The following is a 26,157-nucleotide window of genomic DNA, read 5'->3' as shown; positions in this document are numbered from 1 at the left end:
CTCGCACTAATACTACGTTAAAACGTATCGCATGATTTCAATCGAAGCATTCAGTTGAGCCATCTCAACATTAAAAGGGATAATTAGAAAGTTCTTGCCGCCAACAAGTACTAATACAATAGTAGTAAATGATTCATCTTATAGCATGAATAATGGCAGGATTTATTCATGGGGAGTTCCTTCGTTGTTTCGCTGTATTCTGAATAATATTCAGTATATCCAGAAGTGCGTTACCAAACAAGATTGTGTCTGCGTAGAGGTTGAGACATGATATATTTAAAAAAATTCTTGGGAGAATATGATGGATCTCCCTGCAAATAATGAAATTTTCGCATCGCAATTTCATAAATTATTGCATAAAGTGCTTGCAACAAAATGCGCCTTATGAATTACCATTCACAATTTATGGCTGCATCCAATGCTGAAGAAATCGATTAATAATATAAAGGTATTTACAACTTTAGAATCGCAATTTCCCTTGAAACGACAACCCGATGCCGTCTTCATCAGTTTGGACCGTGGCCTGAATGTGCGGCAATAACGTAAGTCCGTGCAAGTCTGTGGAGGGGCTATTTTCGTATCTCTTGCAATGTTCTGAACTAACTGGCACTAAGGCAACTACTTAGTGAGAGTATATTTTTGGTTTTTGGTCCTACTCTGTAATATATTTTGTGGTGGTGGTACGGTGGCATTGAAAAATTATGGAAAAGATCAAGAGATTTCGCCAGAAAGAGCAAGGAGAAATGGAAATGGAAGTTGGAGATGAGTGAATGTACTGTATATGTGGAGGAAAAGTTGTACCGGTGCATTTAAAACTGGAAACATCTTAATCTTTTTCTTTTTAAAATTTAATACTGTATTGTAAACGACTGTAATGTAAATACGTAATCGTAAATACGACTGTAATGTAAATCGTTGATATCAAATTCAAGTGAGATCAACCGTGGTGGCTCAGGCCACCTGGTCTACTGATGACGGTGGTTATAAAACCATTGTGCTTCCGGCTCAAATGTAACTCAGTAAGTGAATGCTTGCATAACAGTCAACTATAATAGGAACTTAAATAAGAAACAAGACATATAATGAAACGTATAAGTATTTGGAAAACAACTACAATGAAAAAAATTTAGCATACCTTGCATATAAAAATAAACCTTGAAGATATATACATTATAGAGATCAATGCACACATTGGATAAAATATAGTGAATTTTTTAGTATTTTTTGTTTTCATGTTAATTAACTGTAATTTTGCTCCTGAAGTCTCTGTTACTCCGGCAGCCGGTTGGATGTTACATGTTAATGAGAGACTCGGCCAACGGGTGGAAATTAAGAGAGTAGACGACGGCGCTCTGGTTGATTGGACCTTTTGGAGACGAATGCACACAAAACTACAATGCTTCTTGAAATTTCTTGGCTTGACATCCCGACTGGAATGGCTTTTAATATAAAACGATACTTGGCCTATAATTTCCAAATGACTCGTAGAACAGATAAGTGAAGCGGAAATATAAACAATATGGTGACTGCGGACTCGATCGCAGAATATAACTAAATTTTCCTCTCCGATTAAAGATAACTTTTTCTCATCGAGAATTTTCTCATGTTTTAATTTTCGTTGAAGGAAGTAATTAAAATTTTTTTCAATCGTACTTTTCCATGCACATTTTAACACATTTGTTCAGGCTATCATTTCGGCCGAGTTTTAAATTTATGAGTTACAGAAATATGCGTTGCGAACAAGACATGAAATATGTTTTACAAAAATATGAGTTTATCTTATGACATTCAAATGAATTTCTCTACTAACCCACCCGACTAATCGGTAGAACTGGTTACAAATGATATCATCATGATTTATTTTTGTTTCTAGAATTAGCTTTACGTATGTATAACTGCTTATTGCGTAAGTGATGCCACTCAAAATTATGTTCACGTGATATTGATGCTGATTTATAGAAAAAAGGAATTCTCATCTTCTACATTTTGAATAGAAGGAGTCACCAAAAATGTGGTTAATGGCTGATAAATTTCACTTTTTGTAGAGAAAAACAAGAATCTGAGTCTTTTATCTTAAAATTATGCCCCAATTATAGGTGGCCTTGAGGCCTCGCTGAAGTAGAAGCCGGTATGAACAAAGGTATTGGAAATAACAAGAGTTCCTTTCTTCACACTATTTATTTCACTTCTACGGTCGAAATACACGAGATTCGGCAAAGAAGAACAAGATAGCGAAAAGATCATAAAAGAATTATCGCAGCTATGCCGAATATTTGTGCTTCAAATATCGACAAAACGTTTCAGCGAACTAAAATGTGAATAAAGACAAAAGGTTTATTTCGTTGAGCGATGATTAATGCAATATTCTGATTGTTGATGTAGAGTAATGGTGGGCATTTATAAGGCGTGAACTATTCTATTTCGATGGGCACGCGTGTTGTGAGTGACGTATTAGCATATTTAAACTTTTTGTTTCAACAATGTTAATTCCGCCGTGCGACTGAGACTAATTACACCGTCTGTATCTTCTGAATTAAACGCGTTAAACTCTAAACACGAGAGATTTTGAATCGATTTTTCTCTGAATGAATTCTGCAATAAATAAATACTTTATATAAATAAAGTTGCAATAAATAAATTGAAACATCACATAATTATTCGTAAGTTCTTAAAATACTCAAATAATATTAGTAATCAATAGAGGTGCAAAGAATACGTAGCAATTTCATTATTTTAATATTTTTATAATGCACGGAGACAAGATGTTTATTTCAAATCAGAGCCTCATGCCCGCCGTCAGACAATGATCCCAACCGCGAACGATTTCGAACTAGAAAGGATGATATGTCTGTTGATATATATTGCACTACACAGGAGCATGTGTTATTACTGTAATTAACTTTAACTGCAAATAATTATCTATACCACTTGAATACCACACTGAAATATTAAGTTCCACAATTAAATATTAGGTAAAAAAATATTAAGTAAATATTAAGTAAAACACTTTTTGAATTTGACCGCTTGTGGAATTCTATAAAATAATGCATTTAAATCAGAGGTTTTACAAAATTATGAATTGCACACAACTGATTAAGAACTGTGCTCCGAATAAGGATTAAATTTAAAATTTTTTTTTCTTAACAACGAAGTTCATTTTATTTTAAGTGTACGAAGGTCCGTCTTATCTACAATGCCTAATTGGAAAATTGTGATTCTTTAATCAACCAGGAAATTTGAATGAAATATGCCTCATTTCCAATTGAGCGAAAAACCTAGAATTAATTTACCTCAAATGTATAAAAATAATGACTCATCGAATGAATAGATTATTGTGAAACAATAGATTATTGTCGTCTATATGAATAGATTATTGTCGTGGTTAATTTCATCACCCTAATGGACTAACGAGACCAACTTCGAATAAATGTGTGATCAGTTGAACCGTAAGTGCAGCAAAAAAGGTACGTACAGAGAAAATACAAGATTTTACTTAGCCGTCACAAAATCTGTCAAAGCCTTTATTTCTCATTCATTCACTATACATCAGAAAGTTCGAACTATATGGCAAGTAATGTTTATTTGTACTGCTAGCGCAAAGTGGTCTCAACGTTTCACCGAAATGATTCAAAGGAAGCGACCCGACGGAAGGCCCAGCACTTGAATATTTGAATATTGAATATTTAAACCATATGAAAGTACTAATGCAAAATTACTATATGTTCTTTAGAGATAGTATTGGCAAACTTATATCACAAACTGAATAACATACCTGCTAAGCCCTGACTTCAGCAGGTTTCATAAATCGACGTTAGAGCAATAAAACGTAATGCGCGAATGATATAACTATATAGTCCCTCTAGACCACGAGGCACTGTCAGATGTAATAGTGAGACAATTTTAAATTTTCTCGGGCCCCAGAAAACTTAGACATCATTCTAGATGTATTACAGTCACACATCAGGAAAATTTCTGATCAACGACACGTTTGTTGCATGTATATAATTAACTACATTCTTTTAAGCAACTTCATGGAACATTAATACTTCCATCAGAGGTAAATTTAGAAAATTCCTGGTCCAGTTATATATACGCTTTGAAATAAGAGGTCCTATTTTAAACACAATCGATGCTACACTATAAGTAGCATTGGAGTCGTATATGACGGAAACGATTGGTACAAAAGAACAATATTTTATTCAGCTAAACAAAATCTCTGTTGCACCTTTACTTTAAAAAATTTCTAATATAAAGTTATGACACTTCAGTGATAATCTTTCACCACAACAACTATTAAAACGAAAATTGGTTGTCCAAGAATTACCTGGATGAATAACATATAACAAGGCAGCTTTATTGAGAGTTAAATAAATTTTACTTTCATACTTTAAAACCGAACTATATTACTACTTAAGTTCCCTGCTACCAACATACAACTTTTTTAAAATCATATTATTGTCATCACGTACAAGTCAGAATCGTGATCGTAGAAGATGCAAACTGAGAACTATGGCAAGTGCTGAATATAGTGGCTTCAAGAAGATTATGTTGTTTGAGTCGGTGAGCTGATGATGCCATTTACAAAGCCATGACAACAAGAAGAAGCGCCAGTAATGCAGCAGCATTTGACAATCCTGTGAACATAGAGTTGAAGTACACAGCGCCGTTTTATATTCTCATTCCTGAAATAACTAAAGGAATGGAAAGCTTGAAGGCAACTTCTAGCCCATAAGCAGCGAATGGTTACATATGTATGCTGTACAACCATCATAACGAAATACAAATATTCTCAATATTTATTCACATTCGGGTGTAATTCTAAATCCACCAGCCCATTTATTGAGTTATCTCACTACCGCTGATAAGCAAATAAAGTGCATTTCGAATTCTGCGAAAAATCTCTTTGTGCTGTAGCGATGACACCTTAATAAATATTATCCTGAAATACCCTTTTCCAACAAACTATCATCGTTCTACTCAAAGTGTAGTGCCATAAAGGGACTCGTGTCGCTTAGAGAGCAGTCAAATTTCGTCCTTTATTTTCGCCTTGCAATGCCATTGCAATGAGGCGCAGTTTCTGGAATTGTCGCACGAAGAGGGCAAAAAGGAACCCGCTCACTACGGGTGCTGGATTCCATGTTTTCATTCGAATACAGATAATTTTAAATCAAAAATTTTCAGTTTTCCCTCGCTGCAAATAATTTAAATTATAGTCCAGCTTAGTACTTATACTTACTTAGCTTAGTACAACTTACTAACGAAGCTGCACTAGCTCCTTTCGGTACTAACATTAGGGAGGTAAAATTGCAACCTCGAGGAGACCTTACCTCGCCTGGAGGCACCTCCAGTGCCTATCATGGCCTCAGCAAGAGCGGCCTTCTGTTCCTCAGACAGGCTGTCCCTGATAGCACCGTTCATAGCCATTGCTGTTGTGGCAGAGAGACTGCGCAGCTGCGAGGCACTCATTGCCTAAATAAATCCAACATAAATTGAGATAAATATTTGAACAATGAAGAGGAAAGATACTTATGGGCCCAGTCAACATAAGCGACTTTATGGGCAAACGACCATTTAATCCCGATCAAAACTGAATAATTTAGCCCCGATTGACCATGCACTCTCAATATTTTTAAACCACCGTCTTTTATAAAGTTTGGCAACAATTCATTACTAAAATATAACTCAGGACCTAACCTAGATCGAGTGTCCCACTCAATTAGGTTAGAAGATACTTCTTTGGAATATATAACTGATTTAAATTTTGGAAATACTTCCCAGAAGCTGGGTGCTTTTCTTTATTGATCAACACAAAACTATATGGTACTTAGTACGTTTCACTACGTACATATTTCACGAAACTCTGCAAAAGGCATATCGCAAGCAATGAAATCGATGTGTGAATGGAATTCATATAAATAATTCGTTTTAATATTCTGCTTTGGTAATATGTGATAGTTTTGAGACTAGTAAATTTAAAAACAGTTATTCGGTCTTCCACGCTTATATTAACTATCAGCAGGATTCTGATTCTTTTCCGTATAAATATCATCAAAAGTGAACAGAGTCTTCTACGCCTTGCTAAATGCTGTTAAACTTTGCAATGTCAAATAATCTTTTCGACTTGGTCTCAATTATTAAATACGACCCAGGTACCGTCATTCGATATAAAATGTAATTCATTTACTTTTGATTACGAAGCCTGTGGGAATGATTTCTGGGGTTGCGATGGGACGGCATGCATTTGCTGTAATTTATCTTAATCAATTTTACTTGATTAAGGAGACTATCGAACCTAATTATAAAAATCTTTATAGTACTCCATGCTCAATTATATCGTATGCATTCAGGTACCTGCGGCTCTTGAAGCTTATTCGGAGGGTTAGGTGGGTGCACCGGCCCTTTGCTCCTACAGTGCATGGGTGACTATACCGAGGCTACTGGATCTCTGAAGGACGATCGGCTGTGGCATTCGTCACACTTGATTTTGACGCGAAGCATGTCGGATACGTTCTAGTTCAATAAACTCTCATTCGACTAATCTGATTTTAACTCCTTGATTTGATTTTTCAAGACTCCAGGTTAAGTCCCGGGTTATTAGTAACCAATAGTTTCCAAGCTTCACCAACAACAGTGGTTTGAAAATATGCGGAGTGCATGGTAAATTGGGGTTGCATGATCAGGTTTCTATGGGGAAAAATGGTCGTTAACCCATTAAGTAGTTTATGCAGACTGCGTTCATATGCTCTCTTTCCTCTCTACTACGAAGAGTTACTCAAAATTATGAAGAATATTTGTCTCACAGAAGCGGTAACTCACGTATATTGCACTGAAATCAGGGTACTATTTTTTGCCACCCGCTCATCCTGTCTTCCACCTTTCATATTCACTCACGTACCCGGATGGCGTCGCCAGTCATAGCACGCATCGCGGTGGACGTGAGGCCGGTGAATGAGCTTGGATCGAGGCCTCCGATTTTGTCTGATTCAATCCCCGCAAACACCACGCCCATCTCCCGCACCTGAGAAACGACGTCGTGACAAACTTGCGAGGTCCTAAGTTGTATGGTTCAAAGTTTCATGTCAAATTTACAACCGTTTGGGCTAAAAGAAACGGTTATACCTGAGGATTTATTTTTGATAATCTGTCTACACCAAAATGCTGGCGAGATGCATTAATGATGATGCTAGGTCGTGAAATGATGGTAATGCAACATAAAATATCATTGACTTCAAGAAGAAAGCTTAAGTAAGCAACACCTGACCATTTGAAACTGAGCATAGACGCATTTATTCACCATAGTATGTCATTCTGGCAACATGTGTTTGCAGCTACGTGACATTACCTGAGCTCTAGACAATACGCTGGGGTAGTAAGTCCTCGCTTTTAGAGCAAGAGGCGCCAACACCTTCTCCCTGCTGCAACCTTCCAGGGTTACTCCGAGATAAGCCAACGCATTTCTACAAATATAAATGTAAATTACTAGTGCCTCAACTTTCTAGCAGTTGCTGACGATTGTCTTTGCATGGGATATCTTTCATTATACAAACTGTAAAATCCGTCGATTCTTTTCAACTACTTGAAGCTTTACCTAACATAAATGGAATTTAGCGTAAGTATTCTTTGGTAAAATCAAAGTTTGCCAGAATGAATGTCAATACAGCCAGAATAACAAGAATGATCAAGCACGTAGCTTACCCGACGCGTTTAACACTGAGGGTGTTAATGAGCGAGGCGTTGGTGGCGCACAGGAGGCGGTTGAACATGGCCAGTTGATTATCCGTCATGTCGGCAAGGGGCCGCCACGTCGTGAGCACCTTTTCCGCGTACGCCCGGAGCTGTCAATTTGAATGAAATTTTGTTAGCTGGGTTGTGATTTTTTCGCAATTACGCGTCTGGACATCAAGATTATTTCGTTGCGTCCTCCGGGATGAGAAATTTTTCTTCTGCCACTCTCCAAACAAAAGTAAATTCCTCGTACCGTAGAAGCGAATATAAATAAATAATGCGCTAATGATACAATTAAAAATTAATTGAAGCCTATTAAAATGAAGCCACGCAAAGAATTTGTAAAATTTATGACCATCCACTGGCTTGTAAGTAAAAAGTAAGTCCGAAATCTGGAAGTTAGAGGATTGGCTGCAATTCATGAGCAATTGCATTATTGTGAATTGTCTCTTCCAAAACCATAGTTACGTATCACAAATTCAATCCGTTTGTCACGCCTGTGGTCGTCGAAAAGGGCTCAGGCCGTTTGGCAAAGATTTCTGTAACTAATCGTAATATATATTTGTCGTTGTGTTAAAATTACGGGTCGAATCATACCTGTTCTTCGGAGAACATCATTTTCTCGTTGCCCAAGACAGCGACCGTGTCAGTGAAATCGCCGTAAGGTGAGAGGGAAGGGAGTTCATTTATTTCGTTGGCAGGAATGCCCTTCATGATGTACCTCATATAACGCATTTGACGGTTGGTGAGGGACGACCACGACCTCGAGGGTAGGGAATCTCGTACTTTGTTTGCTAGTAGCTGTCGAATACGCGACCATGAGAGAAAATTTGAAAACAATTGACGGTCGCGGGTGTGGGTTTAGAATACATGGAGGTAAATTTGAGAGGTTTGGGGAAGATTGAGTTTCCTTAGCACAGATTTTTGAAACAGCGGAGCGTTGGCGTTGATTCGAGTAGTATCGGGACCACTTGAAAAACTTTATAGAAATTAAATTATTATTATTTTGAAAAGTTTGTATACTAGAAATGAGAGCAGACAGCAGTCGATAATGCACTATTGAATGAAGGTTTTGGACTAAATTCTGTTCAGTTTGAATATTCAAATGTCATGGTACGAGCAAATTTTTTAAAAAAGTCTTTAGGAATTCATCTTAATATTTTTTTCACAACAAATATACTCATTAGTGTGTAAATGAAGCCATAAACGTAATTATCATGCGTCGTACTAGAAAAAAACGATTTGTAAAGATCTTCATAAAAACTTTTCACAGCATTGCCCATTCTCAATTAAGTCGCTACTTTTTCAAGTTCAAAAAATGCCTGCTTATTTACGTTCGTAAATTCAACAGTTGACAATAGAAGGCCAAGTTACTCATATATGAGAGAATTGAAGGTCATTTGTGGGCCTCATAACGTGTCAAACATGCTGACCACGATTGCAGGGCCCACATAAGTACTGTACCGAACTTAGGTTACTTAGAAATACGTTCACATAGGTCTAACTCAGGTGGCACGGTGGTATTAAAATATTACACTATATTATACGATATATTTTAGACGAAAATTTATCACCTGAGCTTTGGTGTCATCAAGCTGCCCAAGGCCGAGGCTGCGCAGGCACATTATGACGTCATCAGGGGAGGCGGCGCTAATATCACTGTTGCTGATGTCGTCAGCTCCGCTTACTGAAGCGCGATCACACAATGCGACGTCGCTCACAGCTGAACGGATAACCAATGGTACTTGTCAACAAAGTGGTGGACAAAAATACTGTAACGATAAGTTATGTTAGCGGAGGTGTGAAAGTTAGAAAGACAATATTAGTTATTTGTGATAAACTGCAAGTGGCTTGTTGACATAACACGAACTGCATGCGCCGAAAATTACAGAATGCGTTGTTCGATAATCTTATAGTAATTATGTACTATTCTCCAGCCGAATGCGAATCTCACATTCCTAATTTTTCTATATTTATTGAACTGTTGGGGCTGTTATCTCATTTACGCACATTCTAGAAATTGATTATATTAACACACATGATCATCACGTTTCCGCGATGTTTTTATCTGTGGGTATCGGATTTTCACGAAAGGACAGGAGGGAAATTTCACTGACAACGCGCCTGCAGCGGTTCATATCAGAAGTCCTTCAGAATAAAATCAAGGCGACAAGGTTGACAAAAGCATCAAATGTTCGAGTGTCGTTCACGTGTTAAACCAACTGCACACAATGTGTACAGAATTAGTCTGATTAGTCTCAGCCTGAATATTAATCTTATTTGCTGAAGTGTTTCAAATGTCCAAATGCTGAATTTGCTTTGGCTTTTTTGTATGCTGGCTTCTTTGATTCCTTACATTGTATGCATATTTGGTAATTATCTGCAAACATATTGACGTTATGGGTGATATGCCTGATGATAATGAAGACGCAAGAGAGGGATAGTCGCTCGAGATTCAGATGGTAAGTTTGCATGAGGTGTCGGTTTTGAGATAAAACTTTGAATTTCGCATCGTTTCTGCTGCCAGTCACTCTCGGTAAGCTCTGTCAGTACGCCAGAGTCGCCACCCTAACAAAATTTAGAGGCGGGTGCGACTCTGAAATAGGGAACGCCCAGGACTCGGCGAGCACGAAACTCAGCTCTTCTCAACTGAGAGGAATTTGACTTTTGTATCGAGGCACTCTAGTGTTTCAACGCCTCTACGACCGTGCCGAAAGCGAGACACTTGTGGCCGCCAAAGTAGTTCAGTGAAGTCCAAGTGTTTCCAAAGGTGAGATTTCGAGACATCTTGGTGTTTCGAGCGTACACTGAGAGAAAGAGGCCCCCCGTTTTGAAACACTTGGGTGTTTCAAAACCTCTCGAGCTTCACGCGCTTATATGTGTGCGGCAAGCGTCGCGCGGTCAGTGCGCCGAATGCTGTCTTAGGAGGTGGTTGTGTGGAGCCGCCGCTCATGAATGCCACGAATCTATACTGCTTACGGTTAATTGGCCCAACTCAATTCGGTTAATTGTTTCAACTCACTGCTTTAGTTGCCGTCTCCGTAGCCGAGTGGACTAAGGCGCCTGCTCGCGAGCGTTTGGTTGCAGTCTTGGCAGAGGTTCGAATCTCGGCGGGCGACTCACAGTTTCTTCAACCAGAGTTCGATAGAGGTGAGAGCAAAGAGTGTAGTTTCATGATGATTGAACATACCGATATAAATTGTGTGATAAATATGTGTATAAAAGAATGAATATGTGACTAATTTCGCTGTGAAGGAGAAAAGCGTTGAAATCAGATAGAGACGGAGAAATATAGTTTTCATAATTTTGGTATGGAGGAATCCATGGATTAAACTGGGATCGACCGGAGGAGTAGAATATGTTAAAATAATTTCATCAGGCGCTGGAAGCTGGACAAGGATATTGCATAAATTCTGAAAAGAAGGTTTCATTCTCCGTAGACTTCTTTCGGTGTTCTAACGTTGAAACACCTAGGTGTTTCAAAATCGCAAATTTTGAAACACCTGAACGTTTTTGAAACACACGGGTGTTTCGCTTTGGGCACGATCGCTCGAGGAGGATTTGAAACACCCAAGTGTTTCAAAACAGGGGGCCTTTTTCTCTCAGTGTACCAGCACGAAAAAATCTCTGGAGAATGAGATCTTCTTGTCACAATCTCTGCAGTATCCTTGTCCAGTTTCCAGAGCCTGATGAAATCATTCCAACATATTTTACACCTCTAGTCGATCTCAGCCTAATCCATAGCCGCCTCCATACCAAAATTATGAAAACGATTTTTCTCAGTCTCTTACCTGATTTCAACGCTTCTCTCCTTCATTGGTATTGTATTGGGATTGCTTGATTAAATTTTTGTTGTATCGGTGCATGAGATGCCTAGTACACTTTATGCGGTTTTGTATAATACAGATGTGTTCAGCGTTAACCCTTTATTGCATGCTTCGTATTGACTGAAAATGGCATGCCAGTGTTAGATAGCTCCTTTTCGTTTTAGCTTGACGTGTCGCATTTTGCTACGGTTATGTATGAGGTATGTTTCGGAGTTGGAATCTAGCTTGCGCTTCAGGGACGCAGATCAATTTATTCATTAACCAATCTTCCAGTTTGATTGCAAGAATATGATTTGGTCGCTGAGACTATTCTTGTATTAAATTAACTCGTTAAAAAGTAATAAAGTTTGTCGAAAATTAATGGACGTATGGTTCCTAAGACAGAGAACTATTTTTCTGTCGTACTGTGTTTGAAGTTTCGTCGTAAAAATTAATGTTCACAAATGACCTGACTTGCCGTTTTGATACCATTTGAGAGCTCGTCGATCGGGCACTTCAAAGACGCAGAAACGACGGGCTTATCTATATAACAATGCTACAATATAACCAACATTGAAATATATGTTTCATCAGGGTCGCCATTGCACTTATGATTAACTGGGTGATTTTACTTCGTACCGATACACGCCGTGTAGATGGACTGCTGTATAATTTTCTTGCGGAAATTTCATACGCGTAATTGACGCTGTAAAATCTGATTCACGAATTAAGTTTAAAGGTTTCGATATGTTTTCGGAGTTTCGTGATGGATGATAGAAATTAAAATAAAACTTTGTTTTATACATGCCTAAACCTAATTAAGTTCAAAATGCATTGATTCCATGACTCACTACAATTAAACGGCGACATTATTAGAGCGAAGGCGCGCGCTGTGAACTGCGGCTTTGTGCTGCTTGGACATTGACAGTTAAATGTTGCGCAGACGTACATTATGAGGGCGTATAATTGTATGTGATGCAAATATATGCGGATGTGTATCCCATTCACTTATTTCAGACTGTTTGTAACAGATGCGCCAATGTGATTTGTAAATACTCGTTTACACCCAAACATATTGCAAGTGAACGTTTTACGTGTGGCTAACTTGCGGAAGGCATATTATGATCCGTGAGGAGGCAGGCATTGCTGGCCCAGTCGAAATTCAGATTCCGTTTAGGAGCGCCGGATGCTCGTCATAGCCGACTTTGAGGCAAATCAGACGTGTATCAACCGCCTACTGTATTCGGCTACTAATTTGCAGCCGTTCTCGGAAGTCACTTGCCTTATGGGTCAAATCTGCATAAGACAACCGAAATAAGCGGCTGAACAGACTGCCCAATGCTCGCTCACCTCAGTGGATGGTGCGAGTTCTTAGTGCGAGCGTGACCAGCACCTGATTCAGAATCAAAGACGATTCAAGTGCAGGCGCACAAACTTCTACACTGAGAGAAATAGGCCCCCTATTTTGACACTTGGGTGTTTCAAATCCTCCCCGAGCGATCGTGCCAAAACCGAAACACCCAGGTGTTTCAAAAATGTTCAGGTGTTTCAAAATTTGCAATTTTGAAACACCTAGGTGTTTCAACGTTAGAACACTGAAAGTCTACGGAGAATGAATCCTTCTTTTCAGAATTTATGCAATATCCTTGTCCAGTTTCCAGCGCCTAATGAAATTAATTTAACATATTTTACTCCTCCGGTCGATCCCAGACTAATCCATGGCTGCCTAAATACCAAAATTAGGAAAACTATATTTCTCCGTCTCTATCTGATTTCAACGCTTGTCTTGTTCACAGCGAAATTAGTCTCATATTCATTCTTTTATTCACATTTATTACACAATTTATATCGGTATGTACAGTCATCATGAAACTACACTCTTTGCTCTCACCTCTATCGAACTCTGGTTGAAGAAACTATTAGTCGCCCGCCGAGATTCGAACCTCTGCCAAGACTGCAACCAAATGCTCGCGAGCAGGCACCATAGTGCACTCGGCTACGGAGACGGCAACTACATAGAGCTGCAGTGTTTGTTTTGTCTGCGCGGTACTACCGGTATAAATCTTCGATTTTATGATCAACTTCTAGTGTGATTGAATGGTATAGACGTCGCTCGTTAACATTACTATTGACAAAAGAACAGCAGTGAGTTGAAACAATTAACCGAATTGAGTTAGGCCAATTAACCGTAAGCAGTGTAGATTCGTGGCATTCATGAGCGGCGGTTCCACACAACCACCTTCTATGACAGCATTCGGCGCACTGACCACGTGACCCTAGCCGCACAAATAAAAGCGCGTCAAGCTTGAGAGGTTTTGAAACACCCAAGTGTTTCAAAACCGGGGACCTTTTTCTCTCAGTGTACACGCGTGTGTTTCAACACTAATGCATTGAGTGTACGTCAACGTGTGTGCGATAAGTTATCTACAATACGCTTGATGTGTGTTTTTTTTTCTAGCGCAAATGGCTTAAAAATTTGTAAGACAATTCAGGAGACAACAATTTTCAGGATCACGCCAGTGCGTGCTTCACGTGTGCAAATGAGCGTCCATCAACATGCGACCATTGCGCGTGTTTAGCTAACACACGTGCATTGGGTTATCTACGACACGCATACTTGCATTTATGTCAAGACCCTTGCCAAAAGTTTCCGTGAACGGGCTTGCGTTACTTGTAAGCCAAGATGTATGTATTGCGTGTGTTTAGCAAAACACCAACGTTTCAGAGTCCGGAGTACCAAAAAAATACATTATACTGCCTATTAAGGAGTGTGACGGTTATCAACTACACTGGCTTGAGACTAAGCTGGGCATCGAAAGAGTGTTTGGAGACGTTTATATATGACAGTGATATACCGATTTTTGCCCTGTTCGGACGTAAGTTGATTCACTCTTCTAATTCAAATTGTAATTTTATTGTGTATAATGAAATCTACTAGAAAAATTCTCAGTGTTAAAAATTGAATGTTTTCGTTATTGACATTTTCAGCCAACAAATTACTTAGTTTTTGCAGCCAGTGCTTTCAGTATTGAAGGTCGTTGCACATCATCATCATTATCGTCGTTGCAAGAATACCGCCTTCAGCAGCAGGCGCTGTTCATCATAAATACTCAACTGTTCTTTCAAAATTTTGAAGAGGTAGAAATTTTAAACTCTGTGTACATATTGGTACGAGCGGTACCAATATGGTATTCAAGCTGCTCGTGTTCAACTGCTTAAAGTTCCAATTTCTAAGTCAACACGTCAACTGGATCGATTTGTGTTCGATAAATCAAAAGTTTATCATTGGCAATGCTACAGTCGATTGCATGCCCCGGATTTGTCGGCAGTCTCACCACTGGTCGGCGTTTTATCATAATGTTTCATTAAGGAGTTACATCTAAATATAAGTATGAATTGGATTTTTTACGAAGAACTACAAATTATTTGAGGATATATTAATGAAATTTATATCGAGCGCAGCAGTATTGGAAAGGTCACTAATTCAAAATGAATCAGACGTTAGAAATGCTTCAATAATTCATTTTGCAGCAGTTGAAAGCAATATTTTCAGACCCCGGTAAAACAGTTTCCTAGACTAAGTGTTTCTCCAACAAAAGAACTGTTCAGCTCTGGGCATCTGTCTGCTTGAGCTTCCCAGTTAAAATTTAGGGCAGGGAATAGAGCAGGCCGTCGCCGGCTGCAGAGCCGACGTAGAGACGCGACAGAGCAGCGATTGAGCAGAAATGTCCGCTTTAGAGACGATATCGCCAGCCGCGTGTCAGCGCTAATTAGCCACTGAGTACCTGTCCAGTTGTGCTCTGTCCTGCCGTCACGCAGCCCTTACTGAGCACCGCCTGCTCAAACCTGCCCAACGCCTGCTCTGGGGCGGCTCTGGCAGTGTACGCGGCAGTTCCGTTTGTCAACAACGATTAAAAAAAATTGTTCCTCCTCTCTCCGAGATCACCTAAACTTCTCTCTTGCAATGACAGGTTGTATTGACATTGGTTACTGACATTCCCATCGTATTAACTTTAGCAACGTAATTTAGAATCTAACAAATTCAATTATCGAGGAAATATACACATCAAATTACTCACCGCTATGAACTATCTGCAAACGTCGACTGAAGCTCCGGGATTCGGACGCAGATTCTCCGCGTTGTACTCCACGCCTGTACCAGTTGACTGCGCGGACACCTTACCATGCTAGGCTCTATGAACTACTTAACTATAATACGGAAAAAATGACTCGCCATCATCTAGCAAATCGAGGAATAGCTATATTTGTGGTTGAACTTGATAGATATTATTCATAATGCACTAATTTAAAAGAATGAACAAAGTAGCCATTCGTATGATCCCGTCAGTTAGAAGTAAGTGAGTATTAGAGCTAAATTTGTTTAGTAATTTATCTTATTGCATTAGCTTCATGTCATTCGATAGTTTGATGGGAAAATTAACTACGTACGCAAATCATTAGTCTACTGAAATCGCAAGTTCTCCAAGAGTTTTCATGCAAAGAAAGCGCCAAATAAATTCACCATATCTTCAATGAAAACGTTTCGGAGACCAGAATCAGAGTTCCGTCCCTGCCGAGCTGCTAGACCCAGTCAAAATTAGAAGCAGTGCAGGAGCTGGGCCGGCGCCGGACCAAGAGCATGATAGAAGCATGAGGGAAGCAGGGAACTAGCAAGGATGTCCGCTTATTAAGGGGTTCAAAATGTTCTGCGTAAGGCCTTATTTGGGCGCTGGCGCTCGGCTGCAACTAATCAGTCCTGCCGGGCTCCGGCTCACTTACAGCCGACACGCCCTATACGCTGCCCTCTACCTGCTCTCTTCAGGCTTACTTTATTTTCTTTCGGGATAACTAAAGAATTCTGTCCACGCAATTAGACGTTATTTAAATTTTGTACACATTTACACAAACTATATACAAAAAAAGATGGATTGGCAGATCCGCAGCTTACAGTATGATATACTACTGGCTTTATGCTCTATTCATCATCTATACTCTCAATAGTCTGCAATAACACATTTATGAACATTATTCTATATTCTAGTACAACTATTTATGACAAAAACTCATTTACACGTTAAGACACTAAATATACAACATCAATAATACAAAGGGCAGAGCAAAGCGTAAAAATAGGATTAACATAATTAATGCAGGCGTCTTCAATCATATGTCATATAAACGAGATTAAACGATGGGTTATCTCCTTCCTTAACCACAAAATTCACAAACCCCCATTAACAGTTATATTTCTGTGCAAGAAAGGAAGATTCTTCCATTCAAATCGAAACGTATACGAGGAACTAATATCAACATAAGTTCAGCGTTACCTCAACCGTCCTATCTGCTAAGGTAATACGTTTCAACAGCTTCAAATTAATTTCTGAATCAAGATAAGAATGGGCTATGGCCGATTTTCATTTGGAATTTTTATCAACGCATTAATTGTAAATCGAGAAATCCTCATGAAAATCAATAAAGTAAGGCGTTGATTAAAAAACACATTTGATAAAATAAATAAAAAAATTTGATGGTCAAATTCATACTCGATTATTAATTTAATACCGAAGAATACAGCATGAGCTATCACGTTTACTAGACACCATTCAACAAACGAGAAGAACTGATGTAGATCACTTGATCTCGACATTGGAAATTTTTTTTAATACGAAATACAGGTATTAACAACAGCTGAGTGCTATTTCACCGATTTAAAATTTATCATTATCTTGCACCACATGCCAGCAATTCGTAATTGGATACCATTTAATTATTCCCGGCTTGGTGACGAGACGACACTTATGAACAATATATTTCACCCCATGCCAGCAATTTGTAATTGATTACCATGCAATTTATCAACATAACTACAATTCTGCAACACCGTATGCCTTTCAAAATAAACCAACATTTTTCATACATGTTCTTCAAGGTACCGTCTATTCAAGGTTGCGATAATGCTGTCAGTGTTGTACGAGGTTGTCACGCATGCACGCACAGCGGTGCCTCTGGTGGCAGACGTAGGAGAGTAGCCGCAAAGAAGGGGTGGTAGGTGGTGGATGAGTTGGACGCCAGATAGGTCGCCCCAGCTTCCACGGGGCTATCTCACCAAGAAGAGGAGGGACGTTGGGGAGGAAAGGCAGGCGAAGATTATCCACAGTAGTGCTGTCAAAGAGGCCTGCGAGACAGAAATATTGATAAAAATAAGCAACAACATAGCAAGGAGCATAAGATGAGTTGAAACCAGCGAAACTCCATAAACAAAAAAATGAAGTTGATGAACTACTAAGGTACAAGCAAATGAAACTTTCTGTCTTAACACATTTCCGTCCTTTACAATTCAAGTACACAGAAAAAAATTTAGGATGAAATCTTGTAAATTTCAATCTTGTTTTGATGCCATTTTCTTCTTTATTACTACATGTAAAATAAAAATTTTTTATTCATTGCATTTGTCAAATTATTAGAATTAAACCTGAAAATCATGCAAAAATTATGAATGAACAGAATGAATTTCAAACTTCAAGAAAGACCCATTAATTATTACAATGTACTTACTCGCCTGGATAACAGCTGACTATTCCACCGATGGGTTGCTGCAGCCTCCATTTCAGCTTCAACGTGGGGCTGCTCCCACCAGGTCATAACATGGCCTTCTGCCTCACACAGCTCTGAAATATCACCTAAAATTAACGACAAGAATAGGCTCAACACAAAAGCCATCAGTGCTTAGAAATTAGAAACTATAGAAACATTCAAAAGAAGTTCATTAAACTGAAGCACATAATATGAATTTTAATAAATTGATGCCAGCAAGTTTCAGCACTGCACAGAGGCCATTTAACAAAATAAGAGGAATAAGTCACGTGACAACAAATAAAAAATGTTACAAATTCTTACTGTAAGTTCTTTCTTAGTTATGTCATTGATACTACCAGGGTTTCAAGTGTCATTATGCAAGCCTGCACAGAATTTGCACTTTATTAAAATAAATATTCTTCAAATGGAATTTAGACCCACTGCCAAATACGGAATCCATTTGCCAAAAAACACTCTGTAAACAGCTTTGTCAATATTTAATAGGGTAACAAAACAAGAGAGTCAGCAAATAATATTGTATCACACTTCACAATGATCATGTTATATCACCATCAATCACCAATGTTATATCATGTCAAAGCTAAACACATTGCACAATTTGAAAACAGCATTTCCATATTGGATACCTGTACTTCACTAATATTTTTAAATCCACAACACAATCATGATATTTTCAAAACAAATTCTTCCATTACTGCGTTGTTTTACTGAAAAGTTGTGTGATCAGATTGCTACATTATGATAGGAAATTATTTAGAAGTTATTTTTTGTTTAAAATTCACGCTTTACCTTAGTACACAGCAATTCATTTGACTTTGTAGCGAGGCCTGGCTGGGATATCTACAGGAATTCTGCATTGCTGTGTTGAGATTCCTTGGACGCTTCCCCAACTGGCAGCCAGGAACTAGAAATTTAAAAAAAATTAGGTGAATTAATACTGCAGTAATTCTCATAATAATTTAAAAGCAACTACTGTGCTCAGCACAGAAATAAATCACAAATAATAGTTTAAATTTCAGTCCCAATTAATTAATACCTGCAGACTGCAGGCTGAACTTCAAGGAGCTCAGCAAACTATAGGTAGGTAGCTTTTCCAATGTCAGTCTCAGTCATTTTTAGTGGAAGCAATGTGACTGAGGGACTTTTTATTAAAATAGATTCAATTTACCTGAACACAAATAAAAATATAAACTGGCAGCATCTTATTTTATGTTCAAGCATTTGCTTCTGAATGGCTGAGATTTTCAATATGAAACTAAGTTAGGAGTGCAAATGATATGATTGGACAGGTGGTGTCACGATGGAAATTACCCTTTTACAGTACTAGCAAATTTTATGCGGTCCAGAAGAAAAAAAAGATCCTTTCTTTTAAAACTGGCTGATACTTCTAGTTTTAGATCAACAAGTGACCTTGCTGGATTGATTTTGAACAGAGGCAACCATCACTACATGCATCTTGGATATATGAATGATTAATGAATTTAACGGAATGCAATTTGCATTATTTATTCCATCAACAGAAGATCAACTGACATGCATTATTAGTAAAACTACATGCAGTCTTACCTTCACTAGACGGCTGATTCAGAACCCATCAGTCCCGCACTGCTGCAGCTCAACTTCAGACGTTCGAACTAAGTTCGGCGCATCGGCGGACCATCAACACTTAGGTACACAGTTACACTACAGTCACTACTAGACTATTGACATCATTGTCAATTCTTACTGATGACACATTCAGTTTCTTCTGTAGTATGGTAAGCATTGTGCTTGTTCCCATCGTCAGCGATGAACAACGTTCATGCAGTTTGAATCCAGAGGCAGACTACACGGCAGTACCCGCCAATATGACCATATGACGAACTCAGACAAAGAACGCCGTTCGGCAATAGACTATTTTGAAGCATTTTCGCCTTGACAGGGTAAAATGATAATAGCCAAATTTTTAGAACAGTCGTTCAAACAATGCTTTCTTGAACTGAATAATTCATTAAAACACTGAAAAAATTATTTGACGTCTGCCTACACTGTAAATTTAAGTTATTGTCCGAACAATTGCTCAGAATACACTCCCGCACTCTGAAATTTTAGGGTAAATTTTAAAATTTTCACTGCAATTCCTTCTTACAGTACGATTTGTGCCATAAATTGTTCTACTTTGGTTAATTGGAAAATTGTGGAGAAGAATAATAATATTCTGAGCACGGTTAAAAAAATAATTTTACTGACTGATTCGGAATATTTTTTATATATATTTCTGATCCATATATAAAGTTTATAACCTGTAACTAACTTTTTTATTTATTCCAGCATATCAGAATTTTTCAGGAGGAAGATTCATGTACAATATGGTATTATATGATAAACATCACATGTGAAAAACATCTCTATACGTTACAATTCCTCGTCTATTGCTTATCTATTCTTTGACAAGAAAGTTATTTAATACATTTAGTTGCCACCGTATAATATGACGTACAAATCGTGAGCAAGTTAGTATGTGCTTTGCCATTGTTATGACGTATAGTCAATATATATAGCATACAATATTTCATACTATTTCAATATATATAGCATACAAAACGTTTAAGTAAACCAGTTGTCAACATAGAGACCCATTCTCTCTCCCACTTCTTCCCAAACCCCCAATTCTCCCTTATTGAAGTCCTGCTCTCAACCTGCCTCGAAACGGACACGGACGGCAAGCCGTTGCCTATATATATGACGCCGTGAAATTCCTGCCAATTTGCGGCTGCTCCCTGTCTCGATTTTTAACAAGGGACAGTTTCCTGAGATTCCTGCTGCAATGCTGCAGCTAAACTGATCTTATGCCGTGAACGGCGCAGAATGCGTCTCCGAAATTTAACTGGGGTATTTTGTCTCTATATCAGCCATGGCGCAGCGTAGTTTCAGGGATAGATAGCCGGTTATAGTTTCACGGCTCCATCCTGCTAAAGCGCGACCAGCCCGGCTAAACCCGGCGCCGGTCTCGGCTCAAAATTTTAACTGGGTTATAACTCAAGCAGGAGATTGCTTATATATGAACGTTCTCGCTACCCCTAGCTGTCGTATTACTGTAAACTATCGTGTACAATAATTAAGGAGCCCATTTGTTATCAACGTATTTGATTTCATGATTCCTAATAACTAAAGCCCGTCATTTCTTCGGTTTTCACTCCAGGAATTTACATTGCAGTTGAAAATTTTAATACTCCAGAAGAACATAATTTTAGAACTCACTACTGCCATGCAGCTGCCGACGAAGTATGCAGAAAAATCCTCATTTGATATGAAGTTTGAATAAATGAAAGCTGCAATCAAGTTATTGCTGTGACTCGATTTTGTTGTCTTTTTCATCAATGGACGCAGAATTTTGAGGCCCTTGCAGAACAGTTTCCTCAATAGAAAATTAAGATGATGGAAGTTGCATGCCATCCCAGTTAAAATTTTGAGCCGAGACCGGCGTCGGGTTTAGCCGGGCTGGTCGCGCTTTAGCAGGATGGAGCCGCGAAACTATAACCGGCCATCTATCCCTAAAACTGCGCTGCGCCATGGCTGATAGAGAGAAAATTCTAGCAGCTCGGCAGGGCCGGAACTCTGCGCTGTTTTAGCGCTGGTACTTGGGATTGCCCGGCAGGGAGCTGTACAGAGCAGATACGCAGGCCGTGCATGGGGGGGTTTAGAGAGAGGGATGAAGGGTAGGGGTTGGAAACAGTGATAGGAGAATGAACTTCATCCTCCATCTAGTTCATTCGCATAGCACGATATTTTGTGCCAATTTCCGGTGCCATTTATGATATTTATTTCACGTCAGTATTTTAATACTTCGAATTACGTAAGAATTTTATATGCTCTTCCAGTTTTAACACTCTAAACAGAAACGTTGAAGCGAGATATCAATCAGTTTATCATGAGAAAGTTTTCTAACATGGATATACAGAAAACGCGTTTATAACAGTAAATGTTAGGGCAAAGAAAATACCGAGGAAACTCATCATATTTTCAATGAAAATGTGTAAACCAGCACCATCATCGGTTCATAAAATTGATCGACTTTCCCTACGTTTCGGTTCTGGTCTCCGAAACGTTTTCATTTAAGATTTGGTGAATTTATTTGGCGCTTTCTTTGCATGAAAACTCAGGATAACTTGCGATTTCAGTAGACTAATGATTTGCGTATGTTGTTAATTTTCCTATCAAACTATCGAATGACAAGAAGCCAATGCAATAAGATAAATTACTAAACAAATTTAGCTCTAATACTCACTTACATCTAACTGACGGGATCATACGAATGGCTACTTCGTTCATTTTTTAAAATTAGTGCATTATGAATAATATCTATCAAGTTAAACCACAAATATAGCTATTCCTCGATTTGCTAGATGATGGCGAGTCATTTGTTCTGTATTATAGTTAAGTAGTTCATAGAGCCTAGGCTGGTAAGGTGTCCGGGCGGTCAACTGGTACAGGCGTGGACTACGACGCGGAGAATCTGCGTTCGAATCCCGGAGCTTCAGTCGACGTTTGCAGATATTTCATAGCGGTGAGTAATTTGATGTGTATATTTCCTCGATAATTGAGTTTGTTCGATTCTAAATTACGTTGCTAAAGTCAATACGATGAGAATGTCAGTAACCAATGTCAATACAACCTGTCATTGCAAGAGAGAAGTCTAGATGATCTCAGAGAGAGAGAAGGAACAATTTTTTTTAAATCGTTGTTGACAAACGGTGACGCGTAACTGCCGCGTACGCTGCCAGAGCCGCCCCAGAGCAGGCGTTGGGCAGGTTTGAGCAGGCGGTGCTCAGTAAGGGCTGCGTGACGGCAGGACAGAGCACACCTGGGCTGGTACTCAGAAGCTAATTAGCGCTGATACGCGGCTGGCGATATCGTCTCTAAAGCGGACATTTCTGCTCTATCGCTGCTCTGTCGCGTCTCTACGTCGACTCTGCAGCCGGCGACGGCCTGCTCTATTCCCTGCCCTAAATTTTAACTGGGATGATACGGAAAATAATTCAACAAATTATCTTGAGCGCAACATTGTTCAGTCAGAAGGATAAATGCATTGAATATGTTAAATTAGCGTGAATTAGATTTTTATCGCACTTTTCAGATTCGGCCGTGCCTGTCCCGAAAGTATCAGGTGCCAAATACTGTGCCGCTCACTGCCGCTGTTGTCGAGACGTAGCTCGGCTGAGGCATCGGTTCAGCGCATACGAACTGCCGCAATAAGGAGGCTCAAGTGGTTTTTCTTGCACTGCCGCTGCAGTGCTGTCGCATTTACAAGAATGTAGATGTGCATGCGGCCGTGTGCATTGCTGGTGTTAATTTTTAATTGGCACAGACAATAATTTTTTAAGGATCGCTATATTGGCCGCCGGATATAAAACGAGACTCTTGGAGCTGTCTTTTTTTTTATCAGAGAGTAGACCCTATAGTGGGCATAGAGCGGCTGATTCTGGTGCTTCCCAAGTACCTAGCACCTGTGGTAAAACAGATTCTCCAAATTGTATGTGGTTTCACCTTCTTTGAAAAGAAAATGCATACTTCACGATCATAAAAACAACTATGACTAATATTCGTATATTTTTGTGTATTTACAAAATTTCATGATGATTTCAAATTTAAATGAAGTTTTCTGACTAGTGTTGATTTACGTTAGAATTTTGGATGAAATTTCGCACAAGCATCCATAACTTTCATGAGCTTGGTAAAAAAATTAAGCATTTGTAAGCTCCGAAAACCCTGAAGACTGTCTTCATAGCATGGAGTCGGAAAGTCCATGATTTTTTATCGCATATTTTAAATTGATTGCAGCAACTACTCACCTCTCTTCTTCCTCCCGCTGGGGTTGTAGCCGGGGATGGTGTAAGGGTCGAGTATGTCAAGCGTAGCCCAGATCTGCACGCGCCGCACGTTGTCGCGTTGCCAGAGTTCGTCGTCGTAGTCCTCGCCGAGGTTGTTGCGGCATTCCATCTGTTGAGTGACATATTCTTCCATTGTGTTAGGACTCATCTTACGTTAGGATTTGAAAAAAATAACTGTTCAATATTATTATTAAGTGGTAATATGCGAAACAAAACTGATATTTTAATATTTTGTTCAATAACACGAAGTACGCGACAGACTAGCAACGATTCCGACAATAAAATATATATATGCCTATTGTTCATTATTAAGGGTGATTTATAATGTAATTGCAGGAAGAGAACCTTGCAAAATTAAACTCCTTGGCTTAAGATATAGTCTGGCTAGTGAAACTGGCTAGTGTGGAAGAACTGGATTGACACATCACACAAAAAGTCTCGCACTGTAGTTGGTGACCTGAGTGAAGACAATGCCTGTCGCATAAATTGAATTAATACGCCCTAAATTAAATTAATGATGTATTGCCTTACAGGGACTAGGCACGCAGCAGATTACTGAGATGCGGCCAGGAAAAGGTGCAGTGCATTCGTTTACGCATTATGTTAATAATTTTTTTAGAGTTCCTGGGCTACAATGGAACAAATTTTCAAATCATTACACTCCAACTTTCTCTAGTTTCAACTTATTCATTTCGGAATTGATGACAGCAGCAAACAGGACAAACTTGTTACGCCGGTCAATACAGAATACAGTTAAACAGATTGAGAAAGTGAAATATGTTTTCCTACATAAGTTGTTGGCAGAGACATTTATTAGGCATTCAGTTTCTTGTATATTTTATTCTTTTTCAATTCATACTCAAATAGATACGCATTTATTTAATCGGGTCCATCATTTAGAATAACACTGTACTAAAGACATAAAGCACTCCTTTGATTGACGAGAAAGAATAATTTTTTAGCTCTGACATTCATCAGATTATAAACAACATAAGTTTTTTGAAGGCGATTCGATATTTACCACGATCGAGCATCCAACAGTCGTCAGCCACAATGATCTCATCTCATAATTCCCTGATAGCTCCTCTTCACCATTTGCGATATCATATGAGCTCTTTCCAAGTTTAAATTTTTAATGTTATACAAAAAATTATATTTTGAAATGAATCATTAAACCATTGAAATTCGTTTTAATGCTCGGGCGATAGTTACCATGAAAGTTCTTGCAGAGCTTCACTTGGGAATCCCGGAACTTCTTTTATCAGGATTAAGTAATTGTTCCGAATTTCCGTCTTGAACACTCGCAATATAAAATCGGGAGGAAATTATGGCAGCTATTTTTCAATTAAAATCCGACAGTATAGAACAACAACCAAGTCAGCGTGAAGAGATGTAAAAATTTCTGTAGGGCACCATATAACAAACATTGTCTAAAAAAGACCCAGCAGGCATCTGACGTTGAAACAATGTTGATTATTAGTTGATTTCAGGTTGAAATGTTGAAAAACCCAAGTTGAACGTCATATCAACGTCGAAATCTGACCGACACTAGAAGGGACGTTAAACAATATTATTTCAAAGTTGAAATAACGTCGATTTTGGTACGTTGAATGTTTACTAATATTTAAACGTTGAATCAATGTTAATTTCAGGTTGAAATGCTGAACAGCCAAAATTAAAAAAAACAATCGACGTCGAAATCTGACCAAACTAGAACCGACGTAAAACAATCTTATTTCAACGTTGAAACAACGTCGATATTGGTACGTTGAATATTTATTTATTTTCAAACGTTCTATCAATGTTGATTTCAGGTTGAAATGCTGAACAACCAAAATTAAATGTCCGATCAACGTCGAAGTCTGACCATAACTAGAAAGGACGTAAAACAACCTTATTTCAACTTTGAAAAATGGTCGATATCGGTTTTTGAATGTTTAGCTATTTACTAGTAAAAAACTTATATTAGTACACCAATATTGAATGATAAACATATATATAAGTGTACGACTAGTGACCAGAGAATGCATTTCAATTTTCAAGGAGTTGCACAATTTTCTAGCTTATTTTTTTTGCTCATGCACTCGAGCTACCGTGGTCAAGGTGGCTAAGGTGTCACGCGGTCCCCAACGAACCCGGGTTCGAATCCTGCTACGGAC

At 38.7% G+C, this 26,157-nt stretch overlaps 1 protein-coding gene across 1 annotated transcript in view; it reads right to left on the bottom strand.

The window, feature by feature from the left end:
* Nucleotides 1–2,194: 2,194 nt before the first annotated feature.
* Nucleotides 2,195–26,157, bottom strand: part of LOC108677509 — a 58,740-nt gene continuing 34,777 nt past the window's right edge. The window contains exons 20-27 of the mRNA XM_018165734.2: nt 23,960–24,107; nt 9,300–9,448; nt 8,323–8,526; nt 7,696–7,835; nt 7,343–7,457; nt 6,896–7,018; nt 5,328–5,469; nt 2,195–4,634 (exon numbers count right to left, since the gene is read on the bottom strand). Of these exons, the coding sequence (XP_018021223.2) occupies nt 4,579–4,634; nt 5,328–5,469; nt 6,896–7,018; nt 7,343–7,457; nt 7,696–7,835; nt 8,323–8,526; nt 9,300–9,448; nt 23,960–24,107 (1,077 nt within the window). The 3' untranslated portion in view covers nt 2,195–4,578. The remainder of the gene's footprint in view (nt 4,635–5,327; nt 5,470–6,895; nt 7,019–7,342; nt 7,458–7,695; nt 7,836–8,322; nt 8,527–9,299; nt 9,449–23,959; nt 24,108–26,157) is intronic.

This window comes from Hyalella azteca, unplaced genomic scaffold (assembly GCF_000764305.2).
Source record: "Hyalella azteca isolate HAZT.00-mixed unplaced genomic scaffold, Hazt_2.0.2 contig17407, whole genome shotgun sequence".
NCBI lineage: Eukaryota > Metazoa > Arthropoda > Malacostraca > Amphipoda > Hyalellidae > Hyalella > Hyalella azteca.
This window is presented reverse-complemented; position numbering and strand designations above follow the sequence as displayed.